The 18152-nt window shown below is 42.1% G+C and overlaps 1 protein-coding gene across 1 annotated transcript in view; it reads left to right on the top strand.

Annotated features, from left to right (window-relative positions):
- The window catches only part of DRC1 (dynein regulatory complex subunit 1), an 82308-nt gene that overhangs the window by 19293 nt on the left and 44863 nt on the right, over window positions 1-18152 (top strand). The window contains exons 4-9 of the mRNA XM_073625204.1: window positions 802-914; window positions 4218-4401; window positions 7276-7413; window positions 9462-9548; window positions 13666-13788; window positions 16536-16675. Of these exons, the coding sequence (XP_073481305.1) occupies window positions 802-914; window positions 4218-4401; window positions 7276-7413; window positions 9462-9548; window positions 13666-13788; window positions 16536-16675 (785 nt within the window). The remainder of the gene's footprint in view (window positions 1-801; window positions 915-4217; window positions 4402-7275; window positions 7414-9461; window positions 9549-13665; window positions 13789-16535; window positions 16676-18152) is intronic.

Raw genomic sequence — 18152 nt, 5'->3', positions numbered from 1 at the left:
TCTGCCTTTTCAGCCAACAGCGGGCTAAAGTCCAACATTACTCAGCCTGTCCAGGCTCATAAAAGATCCCGACTTTACGGTCAGGATCCACCCAGAAGCCTGGACCAGCAGCTGGCTCAGCCTTTCAATGAGCCACTGGGAAACTTGGCCAGAAGCTCCTGCCCCTTCCACAGCCCGGAACTCCAGTGAGCTCTGGAGGGGCAGAGCAGAGAGCCGGTGACTGATAGTCACCAGCTCTCTGTTCAGAGTGGAGGGGGAGAACTGCTGTTTGAACGCTCAGTTCTTGCTGTAGAGCCGGCGGGGGGCAACTGCAGCTGGGTTTGGTGCTGCAGCCATCTAGTTGAGTATGATTTTTCATTTTTCTGTAAAAGAATACTTCTTTTGATTCAGTGGTTTTGTGCTTTTTCCACTTCTCCTGCTCCTTCCTGAACATTACCCTCCAGCCAGCCAGATCTCCATTTATCGGAGGGAGCAGCTCTGATATTAGGAAAGAAGGACATTCCTCCACCTAAATGGATACCTCCACAGAGGGGTACAGTGCAGAACAAGTGAAGGGTGGTGTAACTCGGTAATGGGGAAAAAATCATCTGCAGATAGCCAACAGAAAATACTGGTGACTAGTCTTTTGCCCCCTGCTTGTCTTTTTTGGGCCCAGCTTCTACAGTTCAAATCTTTCTTATAATTGTATTTCAAGCACTACTCTCGGCTTCCCCTACCTGTAGGGGGCATCAAAGACTATAGAATCTCACTGTCAAGTTAAATGGAAAGTTAAAAGCTATGCCAATTGTCTTTTTACCACAGAGGCTCGGTAAACTGGTGAGTGACGGCACACAGCTGGTGACAAATATACAGATTGCTGCAGATGCCAGAGAAACCCAGCGGCGGGCCACAGAGGAAGAGCTGAAGAGATTGAGGTATAGGACGAGTTCATTTATTTATTTATTTCAGGTACTTATATAGCGCCCTCAATTTACGCAGCACTTTACATATATATTGTACATTCACATCAGTCCCTGCCCTCAAGAAGCTTACAATATAAAGTCATAGGTCACATAGTAGGGCCAATTTAGACATGAGCCAAATAACCTACCGGCATTTCTTTATAGTGTGGGAGGAAACTGGAGTACCTGGAGGAAACCCACGCAGGCACAGGGAGAACATGCAAACTCCAGGCAGGTGGTGCTGTGGTTGGGATTCGCACCGACAACCCCAGAGCTGCGCAATGGACGTGCTAACCACTCATTTCTGCATGGTTTTTTTTTCTTTTTTTTTTAATGCTCCTATACTAGGCAATTTTGTGGTGACTTTACCCTCCTCCAATCAGCCCACATACTAATATTGCCTAGTATGCAGGCAGCATAACTGTCTCTAGTAGATATGTTTCAAATTTAAGCTGTTTTAAACCCTTACATATACCCAGTGAAGTGACTATCCCTCAGGTGATAGAGACAAAACAAGTCCTCATACATAAGTTGTATCTGTCTATCTGCAGTCTTTTTTTCCTCTACATCTGTTCAAAGTGCAGAAATTATACAGCTTGTCTGAGAGTTCAGAAAAAAGGGGCTGGAGAGCTGAAGTTACAGTCTGCAGAGCTCAGTGAGTGGAGGTCTGCGAGCTGATTGGAGGGAAGAGACACCCCCCCCCTTCACACAGCTCACAGGAACAGAGCTGAGGCAGTCAATCACAAGCTGTGTGCTGGAGTTCCCTCTTCTGTCACCTTTTTTCTCTTGATGTCAGGAAAACTTGTCAGAAATGATTCATGCAGATAGCAGAGGAATGAAGCAGCAGACAGAATTGACACTTATGCCGCGTACACACGACCGGTTTAGCTGTCGGAATAAACTCCGAAGGTTTCTCTGACGGAACTCCAATGGAATTCCATTCAAGCGGTCTTGCCTACACATGGTCAATCCAAAGTCCGACCAAAGTCCGATCGCCCAGAACGTGGGAACGAACAACACGTACAGGACTAGAAAAAGGAAGTTCAATAGCCAATAGCTTCCGTCTCGTACTTGCTTCAGAGCATGCGCCGTTTTTGGTCCATCGGAACAGCATACAGACGAGCGGTTTTCCCGATAGGAGTTGGTATTTCTAGGTCCATCAGAATTTTCAAAAAAAAAAAGTCAGATGAGGCCTACACACGATCGGAATAGACGATGAAAATCTTCCGTCTGACTTTTTTTGTCGGACATTCCGCTCGTGTGTATGCGGCATTAGTGTTTTTATATGAGACAAGTTCACACTATAGAAGGATGTGTGTTGTTCATATTTCATGTCAGAGGTTTACAAACACTTTAATGGAGAGAGGTAGAAAATATCAGTCAAACATATGCATTTATCCTATGTCCTGCCGACTCACACTGCATACATTATTCAACTGTAAATATTTTTATGCAATGTCTTTCTCATATATATTGACATCTTGCTATATGCATGTAAGAGCCCTTTCACGCCAGGCCGCCCATAGCGTCGGCGGTAAAGCGCCGCCATTTTTAGCGGCGTTTTACCGTCGGATTAGCGGCGCATTTTGGCCGCTAGCGGGGCGCTTTTACCCCCTGCTAGCAGCCGAGAAAGGGTTAAAACCGCCCGCAATGCGCCGCAATAGCGGCGTTTTGCCGGCGGATCCCAGCGCTGCCCCATTGATTTCAATGGGGAGCAGCGGTGGAGGAGCGGTAAACACACCTCTCCTTCACCGCTCGAAAGAAGCTGCTGGCAGGACTTCTTTTCCCGTCCTGCCAGCGCAGCGCTCCGGTGTGAAAGCCCTCGGGCTTTCACACTGGAGACGATGCTGCAGCTGTTTGAGGGCGGATTGCTGGCGCTATTTTTAACGCTATAGCGCCTGCAAAACGCCCTCGGTGTCAAAGGGGTCTAATAGTGGCACAAACGTAACCTCATTTTTGTTTTGTATATCAGCCTGTTCAGATATATGTATGTTTTTATCTGATAATACAAAGCTAAGCAGGGCAATAACTTCACACAAAAGGATATGGCAACAAGAAGACCTAGTTAAAACCTTGTTAAAAAGTGGGCAGCTATATGGCAAATGAGGTTTAATACTGAAAAATGTAAAGGTATGCACTTTGGAGCTAAAATATGAATGCAAGTTACTTGCTAGGGGGAGAATCTCTGGGGAATTTGAGGTTGGAAATGGATCTGGGGGGTCCTGGTAGACTCAGCAATAGCATGCAATGCCAAGCTGCAGCAAGCAAAGGCCAGCAGACTATTAGCATGCATTAACAAGGGTATTTACTCAAGACATAAAACTATAATTCTACCAATTTACAAAACTCTGTTTCGGCCACATCTTGAGTATGCCATCCAGTTTTGGTCACCAATCTTCAGGAAGGATGTGTTTGAACTCGAATGAGGCCAGCGAAAGGCTACAAAGCTAATAAGGGGGCTGGAGGACCTCAGTTATAAGGAACGGCTACAAATATTAAACTTATTCTCCCTGGAGAAGATACACTTAAGAGGGAATATGTTCGTAAAATATACAAATCTCTAAATGGTGACTCTAGCATTGGGAGGAAACTATTTAATCCAAGGTCTCTAGAAGACACGTGGCTATACAATGAAGTTGGATGAGAACGATTTAATCTTAAACTGTGTAAGGGTTTCTTTATAGTATGAGTGGTAAGGATGCGGAACTCCCTTGCATGGTTGGTAGTGCCAGTGGAGAGTGGAGATAAATAAGAAAATCTATTCAGCCTTACCAACTATGTATCCTCATAGAAAGAAAGGAAAACCGCTCACCGACCCAGTACATGAATATGTGATTTGAGTGTGGCCTCAGCCAGTGCTGCTCCAGCCACACCCTCTGATATGTTTCGCCCTCGACACCAGGGCTTATGACCGTGGCTGGAGCAACACTGGCTGAGGCCACACTCATTCACATATTCATGCACTGGGTTTCTCTGATGATGCTTCGACATCCCTGAATGGTGCATAGGTGCCTGCTCCCTTCACTGCAACCGGCGGGGAGATCTTTGTCTCAGCTTAGAGCGGCACTGCAAGTTGTACCTTACCAACTCGATAACTATGCATACTGGCAGTGCAGAGTTTGCTTTTAGCAATGTCAGTGTGAATGATTTGTAGGTAGATAGTCCTCTGTTGTTACTACAATGATAACCCAGACCTTTTCTGTAGATTCAAGTGGGGGCTTCTGTGGCTTTCAACTGGATTGTAGGATTGATGTGTCCTTTGTGTTCCTCCTCCAGGGTTGAGAAGATAGACAATGAAGCCAAGAGCAGTTATGAGAAGTTTCAGACAATCACCAAGAAGTGGCTGCTAAGCCGAGAGAAGCAGATTCCCCAGGAGCTCTGGGCTCTACTGGACTCTCAGCAAAAACAATGTGCACAGCTGATTGAGGCCAAGAACAAGCTGATCGGGGAGCTGCAGCAGGTGGGCACAACTGACATTGGGATTATGTTTTCTACACAATTACAAGGCCACGCTCTTTCTTTGAAAGACAAGTGTGTATCTTTATATTAAATACCACAAAATCCACCCTTCTCCCTTCATCCTCATCTTGCCAGCTGTGTATTGAAAGGCAGTGCCAGCTGTCAATCAGGCAGCAGGGTTGATCCTGGCAATATTGTCGAAATCTTTCTTGAGCTTGGTGTGGCTCTGCCCTGCCAGCTAATAGTGGACAATAGCCCCCTATTAGCTGACTCTGGGTCACAGGAGAACAAAGGTAAACCCACAAAAGAAGTATGGCCATATTTCTCATTTAAGTTATTTTCTTTCTTTTTTTATATATCCAGAGAAACGAATAAATATTGCAGATATGGCATACACTATATTATCAAAAGTATTGGAACGCCTGCCTTTACACGCACATGAACTTTAATGGCATCCCAGTATTAGTCTGTAGGGTTCAATACTGAGTTGGCCCACCCTTTGCAGCTATAACTGGGTGGCACAGTGGTGTAGTGGGTAGCTCTCTCGCCTAGCAGTAAAAAGGGTCGCTGGTTCGAATCCCAGAATCCCAACCACGACACTACCTGCCTGGAGTTTGCATGTTCTCCCTGTGCCTGCGTGGGTTTCCTCCAGGTACTCCGGTTTCCTTCCACACTCCAAAGACATGCTGGTAGGTTAATTGGCTTCTGTTCAAATTGGCCCTAGTATATGAATGTGAGGTAGCGACCTTAGATTGTGAGCTCCTTGAGGGTAGGGACCAATGTGAATGTACAATGTATATGTAAAGTGCTGCGTAAATTGACGGCGCTATATAAGTACCTTAAATAATAATAATCAAAATAACAGCTTCAACTCTTCTGGGAAGGCTGTCCACAAGGTTTAGGAGTGTGTCTATGGGAATGTTTCACCATTCTTCCAGAAGCGCATTTGTGAGGTCAGGCACTGATGTGGACGAGAAGGCCTGGCTTGCAGTCCTCGCTTTACTCATTTAAAGTAGAGGAACAGCGTCTACTCATTTAAAGAGGAAGTAAAGCGTAGTTTGTTTTTTCTGACCTGCAAAAGTAAAGGCATAATGTGTTAGTATGCATCAAAGCCCTCGTTGTCTCAGCTGCAGGCTGCATCCATCTTCGCCTGTCTTCCTTTCGGGTCCACAAACTCTGGCTGTGTGACTGGCTGGCCGCATGACGGTCGTGAGCCGCCAGTCACAACACAGGGCTCTGAAGACTTAATCGGTGGCATATACAGTAAATATCTCCTAAACAGTGCAAGTTTAGGAGATATTTAGAGTACCTATAGGTAAGCCTTATTATAGGTGGAAAAAATATATATAAAACACAAAGCGCTGTGATGCTAAATAGCTGATAATTACACATAAAACCAAGTGAGGCTGCTATCAAAAGAGAGTGTTTTCAGAGTCACTTAAAAAGAATAAATAATGATATTTGAAGCGCTTCACAATGTGCATGAAAATGAATATATAAGAATAAATATAAATAGTCAAATAAATCCAGCGGTGAGTAAAAATTCCTATAAAATCCAGCAATCAAAATAGTGTAAAATTATTAAAAATTAGTGACACCAAATGTGTAAAAAATTCACATAAAAAATCCACATAAAAATAAATATATAGGGATGTATTCAGAAGGTTCAATTATACAGGTGTAGAATCCTGATTGGTATAGAGCTTTTGATCACTAGCAAAGCTGTTTAAAAACACTTGCTTAATTAAGGTGCTCATTGATAGTACCAATGTGTTTTTTGCTTCTATTCACAACCAATGTGGGAATCATAAACAGGCAGATAAGAGAAAAAAACCAATCATTGTGCAATAGTTAGGATACCAAGGTACACAGGCAAACTTCAATCCACTCACGTGTGCCTTATAATGATAAGGCATATGCAGGTTTTACTATAGCAGTCAGCCGCCTTAGACAGGAGCAGATTCAGTGCAGTACACTGTGTGAAACTGCTGATCTGCACAGAGCTTCCTTGGCTGTGGATTTTTTATGTGAATTTTTTACACATTTGGTGTCACTAATTTTTAATAATTTTACACTATTTTGATTGCTGGATTTTATAGGAATTTTTACTCACCGCTGGATTTATTTGACTATTTATATTTATTCTTATATATTCATTTTCATGCACATTGTGAAGCGCTTCAAATATCATTATTTAAGCCTTATTATAGGCTTACCTATAGGTACAAACAAACAAGGGAAGTTTACCTCTTTAATAAACCCTCTTCAATGCCAAGAGCCATAAATGAGGATTATTATACTGTAGTGCACTCATGTAATCACTGGAGAAACAGCACAAACTGAACAAGGCAGGCAGACCCTGTATGGGTGCAGCTGAGCACTGCCCATCCCCAAATGCATGCCAGTCCAGTCAAGCAATGTGCAAAGCAGAATGCACATCTAGAGGATCCTTGATACTCTTTGTGATCCTTTATGATCCTGATTTGGAGACATATATTCGTCTTACTGATATGGCCCTGTGATTATAGCTCTCAGAGTGCAGGAAAAACAAAGTCAGACCTTCTATTTGAAAACTTGTTTGTTGCCCCTGGATGCATTAAAAGAGCAGTTTTACGTTTATTGATATTCATTTATCCAGCGCAACATTCGGATTTTAGAAAAACGTAATAGGAAAATGAGGTGAGAACAAGCTAATGAGCACTAAAACAAAAATAATGTGTCAGTCATAAATAAGGCTCTAAGATGAAAGGGTTGTAAGAGCAAATAATTTCAGACTACGTTACATGACTGAGGTGAGGATTCTGATGACATGTTTGTGCACCGATTGTATCCAAGAGGTTTAAGTATTTGTATATGGACTCCTGAACTTTTTTAGGAGCTGAAGAGGAAAGATGACCAGTATGTGAAAGATCTCAAGAAACAGGCCGAAGACATTGACCTGCTTATCGAGAGGATGGAGGACCAGGTGAAAAGCCTCATCAAGACCTATCGGGAGGAACTCCTGCTCATCGAGGTACAGCCTACCTTGTCCTTATCTCTATTAGTAATACTTAATTTGCTGCTGCTTGTACCAGACTTAAAGATAAGTTCGCCTTTTTGGAGCATGATACACGTTATGCCCTGTACACAGAGTCGGACATTGATCGGACATTCCGACAACAAAATCCATGGATTTTTTCGGACGGATGTTGGCTCAAACTTGCTTTGCATACACACGGTCGCACAAAGTTGTCGGAATTTACGAATGCCAAGAACGCGGTGACGTAAAACATGTACGTCGGGACTATAAACGGGGCAGTAGCCAATAGCTTTCCTCTCTTAACTTATTCTGAGCATGCGTGGCACTTTGTCCGTCGGATTTGTGTACACACGATCGGAAATTTAAAGGATCGGATTTTGTTGTCGGAAAATTTTATAGCATGCTCTCAAACTTTGTGTGTCGGAAATTCCGATGGAAAAAGTCCGATGAAGCCCACACACGGTCGGAATTTCCGACAACATGCTCCGATCGCACATATTCCATCGGAAAGTCCAACTGTGTGTACAGGGCATTACACCCGTATCTAGGGCATAACCTCTAACATGCTCCAGCACCTCCAACCGCAGCCACCAATCCCCTCCCCTGTGACAGCAGGCTGGGGCTCTTCTCCCCCCACCCTCTGTCACATTTTAAAAACAGCGCGGCTGTGTGGGGTTCTGCCTGTACAGCTGCGTCATTGATCCACAGTAATCTGTGAATTAATGAACTACAAGTACCATCTTCCACTACAACAGACGACTTGTAGTTCTCAATTAACTGTGAGGGTGCTGATGAGCACTTTCGTAGTTCATTGACAATTCCTCCAGCTTTGAAACAGAAAGCCTGTACACAGATATGGGCAGAAAGCTTCAGGCAGTGTCTGCAGAAGCCTGACATTGCACCTGTGATCTGCTCATCGCAGGTGCAGTGCTCTACAGGCTCCTGAGAAAAAAACGCACATTTTTTACCTGCAAAAACATGTGCATGTATTATTTTTAGGTTAAAAGGTGAACTTGGCCTTTAACTTGGCCGTACACTAGTAGAATTTAATTTGAAATTTTTCGTTTTGAGACGGGTTCATTCAATTGTTCAATTTTTACTGGGGTCACACCGATGTTCATTTTCAACCTTAGTAAGGAGGAAGCAGGATGGAAGATTTTATCAAATGAATACATTTCTGTGTATGTGATTTTTGTTTGGGAAATTACATTTGTTCCAAATGTGAATGTTAAAAGCAAACAACATTTTTAAGTACTTTTGAATGACATTTTTTTAAGTCATTGAATGCAATGAGAATTTGCACTGAGAAATACAAACATTTGTCCTAAAAATCTATTCGTGTTTGCCCAGTTTTAGACAACCTGAATTATTTGAGCATTCATGTGGTGTAACTCTTGAAATATCATTTTAGGGTGAACTCTTAAAGGGGTTGTAAAGGTAAATTTTTTTTTTCTTTAAAAATAACAAACATGTTATACTTACCTTCACTGTGCAGCTCGTTCTGCACAGAGTGGATCCGAACCTGCTCTTCTGGGATCCCTCGGCGGCTGTCTCAGCTCCTCCCCGCAATAACTAACCACCTTAATGCAAGCTCCCTCGCATGGTGGTTAGTTATTGCAGGCGCGCTCCCGTGATACAGCCGGCGGCTATAGCCGCTCGCTGTATCACTCGGCCCCGCCCCTGGCGCGCCGCGTCATTGGATATGATTGACAGCAGCGCGAGCCAATGGCTGCGCTGCTTTCAATCCATCCACTATAGCCAATCAACGACCAGGCTGATCGGCTGAATGGAGGTCGGGAACGAGCGGCCGAGTTTCGAGGTGTCAGGTAAGTAAAACGGGGGGGCTGGGGGCGGCAGTATTATCAAAAGTTTTTTCACCTTAATGCATAGAATGCATTAAGGTGAAAAAATGTATACCTTTACAACCCCTTTAAATAACTACATCACTGCTCATTGGCATTGTGCCACTTTGATAAATAACCCCAACTGTTTCATTCCCCATCCTAACCTGTACACTAACCCTTAATTCCCATGTCTTGTAGAAATCATTTGAACAAGAACGCAGAGAGTTGTTAGACAAGGATCGAAAGAGGTGGGAGCAGGGCATGCAGAGTCGCCAGGACAAGGAGGTAATGGCTGAATTCCATATTTCTGAGTAAGCATTTTAAAAGTATAAAGTGTTATTAAACCCACTTAAAAAAAAAAAGGGCTGCAGATGAGGAATGAGCTCAGACGTGTTCAGATCCTAGTCTGTATACACCTGACCAAGCCCATCAGGAAGCTGTAACAGTACTGGGCCAATCATAAGCACCTGAGGCATTCCCCACCATGCGTATACACATTACTTGTGTACAACTGGCTACGGGCCCAGAAATGCCCAGGCTGGAGATGATTGGCACAGTACAAGTGACAGCTTCTTGGCAAGCTCACTCAGGGAGGATTGGCCTAGGTTCCAAACACACCTGAGCTAATCCCTACTGAACACAATTTACCAAGTGTTCTGTGTGCTTTCCTGACAGGAACTACCATGTGTGCTTGCTCCTGACGAAGAGCTACATCCCAACCTCTCAATTCTGCATGTATTGACACACACAGACAAACCCAAAGCCCGTGACATCAAGCCTCTCTCCCGTGTCTCCTCCAAAGCAGGTGTTGGACAGTGGCTCCTGAGTTTCTTGGTGGTGTTGTTGTTTAGTCGTGTCCGACTCTTCATCACCTCATGGACCATAGCGCCAGACTTTTCTGTCCTCCACTGCCTCCCGGAGCTTGCTTAATTTCATGTTCATTGTTTCGATGATGCTATCTATCCATCTTGTTTTCTGTCGTCCTCTTCTCCTTTTTCCTTCCATGTTTCCCAGCATTAGGGTCTTTTCCAATGATTCCCCTCTTCTCATTAGGTGGCCAAAGTATTCCAGTTTCAGCTTCAGGATCTGTCCTTCCAGTGAATATTCATGGTTGATTTCATTCAGGATTGACTGGTTTGATCTTCTTGCCATCCAAGGTACTTTCAAGAGTCTTCTCCAACACCATAGTTCAAAAGCATCAATTCTTCGGGGTTCAGCCTTCCTTATGGTCTAACTTTCACAGCCATAATGTACTACTGGGAATACCAAAGCTTTGACTATACGGCACTTTGTCGGTAGGGTGATGTCTCTGCTTTTAATAATGTTGTCTAGGTTTGCCATTGCTTTCCTCCCAAGAAGCAAGCGTCTCTAAATTTCATGGCTATAGTTACCGTCTGCCGTGATCTTGAAGCCTAGGAAGATAAAATCTGTCACTGTTTCTATTTCTTCTCCTTCTATATGCCAAGGAGTGATGGGACCGGTTGCCATGATCTTAGTTTTCTTAATGTTCAATTTCAGGCCAGTTTTTGCACTCTCCTCTTTCACCTTCATTAAGAGACTCTTTAGTTCTTCTTCACTTTCTGCCATTAGTGTGGTATTGTCTGCATATCTCAGGTTGTTGATATTTCTCCCTGTGATCTTAATTCCGGCTTGTGATTCATCGATCCTGGCATTTTGCATGATGTACTCTGCATATAAGTTAAATAAGTAGGGTAACAATATATGTCTTTTCTGCACTCCTTTTATCAATTTTAAACCAGGCAGTTGTTCCATGTCCTGTTCTAACTGTTGCTTCTTGACTTGCATACAGGTTTTTCAGAAGACAGGTGAGGTGGTCTGGTATTCCCATTTCTTTCAGTATTTGCCACATCTTGTTGTGGCTTTACTGTCGAAGGCTTTACTGTGGTCAATAAAGCAGAAGTAGACATTCTTCTGTAACGCTCTTGATTTCTCCATGATCAAGCGAATGTTGGCAATTTCCTCTAGCTCTTCCGAAATACCCCGAAAGCTTGTCCTGAAAAATGCAAAGTGCAAATAAAAAAAGTATCACGGACAGTACTCAATTTTCTCTCTACCTCTTCGTAATCCAGCTTGTACTTGTGGTAACACTCGGTTCACATACAATACTGCTGAAGCCTAGCTTTTGGAATTTTCAGCATAACCTTGCTAGCGTGTGAAATGTATACGATCGTATGGTAGTTTGAACATTCTTTGGCGCTGCCTTTCTTTGGTATCGGAATGTAAACGGACCTCTTCCAGTCTTGTGGCCATTGTTGAGTTTTCCAAATTTGTTGGCATATTCAGCTGGGATACCATCACTTCCGCTAGCTTTGTTATTAGCAGTGCTTTCTAAGGCCCACTTAACTTCACTCTTCAGGATATCCGGTTCAAAGTCAGTGATTGCATCATCTCTACAAGTCTGTAAGGACAGGACACTTGTGATTTTTGTCTAGATGGCTCTAGCGACGATGTGACGTGTAGTCCTGATGAGGTCATGTGACATTTCTGTGAGGCTTTTTTGTGCTCACTCCCCAACCAGAAGTTTAGGGAAGTGACCCTGAGCAATCCAGGACAAGTGCCTTTAAGTAGTATAAAATGTAAGTACTAGGCCATATATTAAAGCAGAACTAAAGTCCCGCTGTTAAAAAAACTGTGACCAGTCAGGCTTTTATTTCAGAAGCGACATGCACAGTCTCTCCTTCAATAAAATGCCCCCAACCTGCCTGTTCGGCATCTCTTCTGGCACTGTAAACTGAGCTGCGCATGTGCAGCTCAGCTTACAGTGCTGGGCCAGTCTCCGAGTGCCGAATGCGCAGGAGTGCTGTCATCCCCCGATGGCCAATGAAGAGGCCTGTAAACCAGTGCTCAGAAGATCCTAGCGCCAGTGCTGGACCATTGCACAGGTAGGTACAGTGCTGTCAAAAAGTATTTGCCCCCTTACTAATTTTTTTTTTTTTTAAATATTACACAAAGATAACCCGAGTAAATACAAAATGCAATTTTTTAAATGATGATTTTATTTATTAAGGAAAAAAGCTGTCCAAATCTGCCTGGCCCTATGTGAAAAAGTAATTGCCCCCTAAACCTAATAACTGGTTGAGCCACCCTTGGCATCAACGGCAATTAAATGTTTGCTATAACTATCACATGGCCGTGGAGAAATTTTGCCCCACTCTTCTTTGCAGAATTGTTTTAATTTAGCCGCATTGGAGGGTTTTCCAGCATGAATGCCCTGTTTAAAGTCATGCCACAGCATCTCAATTGGATTTAGGTCTGGACTTTGACTAGGCCATTCTAAAACCTCCATTTTTATTTTTATTTTTTTGAACCATTCAGAGGTTGACTTGATGGTGTGTTCTGGATCATTGTCCTGCTGCATAACTTGAGCTTGAGATCACAAACTGATGGCCGGACATTCTCCTTCAGGATTTTCTGATAGAGAGCAGCAGTCACGATTCCATCAATTATGGCAAGTCATCCAGATCCTGAAGCTGCAAAGCAGCCCCAGACCATCACATTACCGCCACCATGTTTGACTGTTGGTATGATGTTCTTTTTATGAAATGCTGTGTTAGTTTTACGCCAGATGTAACGGGACGCACACCTTCCAAAAAGTTCAACTTTTGTCGCATCAGTCCACAGAATTGGACTGATGAGAATTACTTTTTCACATAGGGCCAGGCAGGTTTGGACAGATTTTTTCCCCCTTTAATAAATGAAATCATCATTTAAAAATTGCATTTTGTATTTACTCTGGATATCTATGTGTAATATTTAAATTTGCTTTATGATCTGAATCATTTAGGTGTAACAAATATGCAAAAAATAAAAAATCAGGAAGGGGGCAAATACTTTTTCACAGCACTGTATGAGAGAGTTTAGGCTTTCTGAAAAAAAATATTAGCGAAGTTCCAGCCGTTTTTGAGTTTATTACAAGTCAGCAGCTACAAAAAGTGTAGCTGCTGATTTTTAATAAACACACACTCACCTGTCCTACGATCCAGCGATGCGGCCACCCGAATCCTTACTTCTCTCCCTCATCTCTCCCCGGCGCCAGCATTACATGTGTAGGCACCCGGCTGTGACAGCTTGGGGCTTCACAGCCGGGTGTGGACTGCGCATGCATGAGTTGCACTGTGCCTCCTCAATGGCCGGGCAAGCTTCTGGGTCCTGTGACATGTCCCAGAAAATTGCGGGGAGGGAGGGGGAATGGAGAACTAAATTTTTTCTTTTTTTTTTTTGTTTGTTTTGGATATATGTGATCATTTGGAAGGGTTAGAACCCCTGTCCACTAGGGAGATTCAGCACCCTACATTTGTACAGCAGTGTGTTAATCAGAATGGTGATCATATCAGTGTAAATGAATAATCTGCCCTCTAATTGGGTGTATTGTATATGGTAGCTGGAGAATCTGTTAAACCGTATGAAGAAGGTGGAGGAGTGCGAGAAACAGCTGAACCAGCTCCGGGTGCAGGATGGCGAGGAATATAACATTATCAAGATCAAACTGGAGACCGATGTGCAGGTCAGTGTTACATTTTCTGTCCATGTTCACATGATGCCCACATGCTGAATTGTTTATTGCTGTAACAAGGTTCATAAAATGAGAACCTTAAAAAAGCATATTAATTTTGACCTATAGGCCCCATATATCAGTGATATTATCTCATTCAAATATAGATGTGTGATACTAGTTTCGTTCTGTGTCCGCGGTCACTGTGCTCCCTTTTTTTTTAAAGGGACAAGGAGTTTTTTCTTTGTAGAAGTGTCTCATAGCAGACCCCAGATCTTCCTAGGTTCATTACTAATTTAACAAAGTAGAATCTAAGACTAACACAGTACAAGACTCTACTACTGCTATAACATAACAATGAAAGAGAGAGGCTTAGTGGCAGTTGTAGTTAATGAGTGTTTCCAGAAGACATGCTTGATCATAAGGTTTACAATTCATGGGACCCAGTATTTCTCCTGTAACAGCCAGATAAGTAATCCCCCTCTTTCTGCGCTACATGACCAAAAGTTTGTGAAAACCGTCACATTTTCTGGCAAAAAATATGTAGAAGCCCCTCCAAATTATTGAGGTCAGATGTTTCCATTGAAGGGTTCTGTTAATCCTACATTCTACAAAAACATTTTAGACAAATGGGCACTTCCAACCTTGTGAGAACAGTTTGCAGGAAGGTTCTTTTCTGTTTCAGCATCACTGTGCCCCTGTAGACAAAGCCAGCTCTATAAAGTCATGGTTTGATGCATTTGGTGTAGAGGAAGTCGAGTGACCTGCACAGAGTCCTGATCTCAACCCTACCGATCACCTTTGGCATTAATTGGAATGCTGATTGTGAGCCAGGTTTTCTCAACCAACTCAGCACCAGACTATGCTAATGCTCTTTTTCCTGAATGGACACAAATTCCCACAGACCCACTCCAAAGTCTTGTAGAAAGGCTTCCCAGAAGAGTGGAGTCTGTTATATCCATAAAGGCAGGCCAACCCAATATTAATGCCCATAGTTTTGGAGGGTCCAACAAGCTCATATAGGTGTGTTTGTCAGGTGAGGGTGTACCCAGTGTAAAATTCCCTAACTTCCCACCTGCTGCCATCAGGGAGTCCTAATTAAAACCAGCTTGATATATTTTTGTAAGAACAATTGCACATGTTTGTTAAAAATAACCTTAACATCATGTCAAAGTGCCTATAGAAAGTGTGGATCCATTCTAATGGTAAAGTGCCTATAGAAAGTATTATCCCACGTATAATGTAAAAGTACCTGTATAAAGTGTAGTCCCACTCATAACCGAGGTAACTTTGTAAAGTATAGTCCCACTCCAATGTCAAAGTGGCTGTATAAAGTGTGGTCTCATGCTAATATCAAAGTGCCTATATACTGCACAGCCCCACTATATTGTTGACGTGCCTATACAAAGTGTGGTCCCACTTTAATGTCAAACTGCCTATATAAAGTGTGATTCCATTATAATGTCAACCTGCCTACAATATGTTAGAATTTATTATTCATCAATTAACAAAAGAATGAATGTATTAGATCTTACAGAATAATTGAGTTAAATTAATATATATATTTATATCTCGTATATGTATGGAAAAAGTGCAATTATATAAGACTTTTATATCTGTTAAAATATACATTGTTATAAACTTCATAAGCAGTTCTATGTAGAGTCAACATGTGTTAGTAATTAAGAGTGAGTTGAGCTCTCACCGCCCCCTATCACATCATAGTTAAGATCATAATAAGTCCTTTATATTACAACATTTCTTGATTAGGATATTAATAAGAACATTGCGTTTTAAATGAATATAATATACATACTGATATATGTAGTATTTGATTTAGAAGTTAAAGGAAATTTATGTTGTATATGTTAAAATAGGTTTACACACTGTTTTTGGTCACTCCTCAGGAATGTTTACCCCCACCCTTGTGAGAGGTGGAAGGAAAGATATGTCTCAGGAAATCCCACGATTTTCTTTAGGACTACATGTCAATTAGGAACCTTTAAGACAAGCCTGCCTTTTTAGGAGAAGGTGGGGGCTGAATTTAGGAGTAAAAGGAGTTAAACATAGATTTTTTCTGGCAGACACTCACATCACGAGGATTCTGCTGCAGACACTCACTCCACGAGACATTGAATACATCTACATACACACACACATCTGATTCAATCTTCATCTTAAGAATATAATACATTAATAATGACATTCTATACGTTGATATTGTTCTTGTAATATTTTGCTATTTTTATTATTAAATCAATTTTTGAGTTTTTACATGAGAACTTAATGGACTTTCTTGGAACTTTCCTCATCAATATGAATTATTGAAATATCGTTATTATTACCGTAAAAACGAGAATCTTACACAGTATATAAAGTATAGTACATGCTAATGTCAAAGTTCTTATGTAAAGTATGGTCCCATTCCAATGTCAAAGTACCTGTATAAAGTGTGGCCCCATTCTATTGTCAAAGTGCCTACATAAAGCTCAATCCCACTTTATTGTTGAAGTGCCTATAGAAAGTGTGGTCCCATTCTAATGTCAAAGTTTTTATATAAAGTGTGGTTGCACTATATTGTTGAAGTGCCTATAGAAAGTGTGTCCCACTTGAAAGTCTAAGTGCCTATATAAATTGTGCTCCCACTTTAATCTATGGGAGAGCCGTCACAGGAGCAGGAATACCAATAAATAAATTGAGGTCTGGAGGTCACACTCAGATACCATATCTAATCATTTTCCTTTCTCTGATGGTCACAGATCCTCCAGCAACAGCTTCAACACATAAAAGCCACCTTTCAATTGAATCAAGAAAAATTGGAGTACAACTTCCAAGTGTTGAGGAAGAGGGATGAGGAGAACACCATCACTAAATCCCAGCAGAAGAGAAAGATCACAAGGTAACTTTACCAACCACCACTGTTAGGGGAAGGGAAAAAAAACAAATTTTAGAGCAATCCGACACATCCAAAGGAACCTCTCATTAACCAGTTCAAGTCCACCCTACAGCAGTTTTACTGAAATAGGGCGGCACCTGTGTGCCGGATCACGTATATACAGTGGGTAAAATAAGTCTTAAACAAGTCACCATTTTTCTAGGCAAATATAAGGGTTGTTGATAACCACCAATGCAATCCATACATATAAAGAAACCAAAACAAATAAGTTCAGAAATCAAGTTATGAATAATAAAATGGAATGACACAGGGAAAAAGTATTGAACACACGAAGAAAGGGAGGTGCAAAAAGACACGCTAACTGAAATGTATTTAATACTTGGTTCAAAATCCTTTGTTGGTAATGACAGCTTCAAGACGTCTCCTGTATGGAGAAATGCATTGCTCAGGTGTGATTTTGGCCCATTCTTCCACACTGTCTTCAAATCTTGAAGGTTCCGTAGGCTTCTTCTATGAACTCTGATCTTTAGTTCTTTCCATAAATTTTCTATTGGATTCAAGTCAAGTGATTGGCTGGGGCCATTCTAGCAGCTTTATTTTCATTCTTTGAAACCAATTGAGAGTTTCCTTGGTTTTGTGTTTGGGATCATTGTCTTGCTGTAAACAAGGCAGATTGCCGTTCTGTCAGTAGGCGAAGCAGGGACACGGGATCCATGCCTTCCCCTAGCAAAAGCACCTCTTACACAGTACACAAACAAAGGCTAGTTACACATTTTGACAACCCTTTGATCGCTCCTAATGTCACCAGAACAATTGTCACCAGAACAGGTGTTCCTGTCACCACTCGTTCTAGTGACAGCTGTAAAAATTTAGACCAGATTCTATCTTGGTGACAATGGTTTTTGTTTTTAACCATTTGCCTACTGGGCACTTTCACCCCCTTCCTGCGTAGGTAAATTTTCAGCTTTCAGTTCTGTCATGCTGTGAATAACAATTCCACAGTCATGCAACACTGTACCCATAAAAAAAAAAATTCACACAAATAGAGCTTTCTTTTGGTGGTATTAGTCCCCCTGTCAAAACACAAGAGCACAACAGTAGATATCACTGGGTTGAACAAAAAAAAACTTATATTGTGTACAGGCTTTACAGTCTACTGTATGGTAGAACTTGGACTGGGAAAGGAGAATCATCACAATGAGCCAATCGGGTGCGCCGCAATGATCATGTGTTAACATGGAGCATTCTGATAGCAGGGGAGATCAGAGTGACAAAAAGATGAGCTCATACGTGTGCTGATTCTCCTTTCACTGTCCATTCACAGGCTGGTGGAGGAACAAGACCCCTGAGTGAAAAATAAACCTGCAGCAGATAAATCAGGTCTCCTGGCCTGCCAGACAGAGCTGTGTAAATCTCAGGACTGGATGGACAGAAATATAAATCCTTTGGTGGGTAACACAGCTTCTGTGTATGTATTTAA

The sequence above is a fragment of the Aquarana catesbeiana genome, linkage group LG04, assembly GCF_042186555.1.
Source record: "Aquarana catesbeiana isolate 2022-GZ linkage group LG04, ASM4218655v1, whole genome shotgun sequence".
Taxonomy (NCBI): Eukaryota; Metazoa; Chordata; class Amphibia; order Anura; family Ranidae; genus Aquarana; species Aquarana catesbeiana.
The sequence above is the reverse complement of the archived record's forward strand: the minus strand, read 5'-3'. Positions and strand labels throughout refer to the sequence as shown.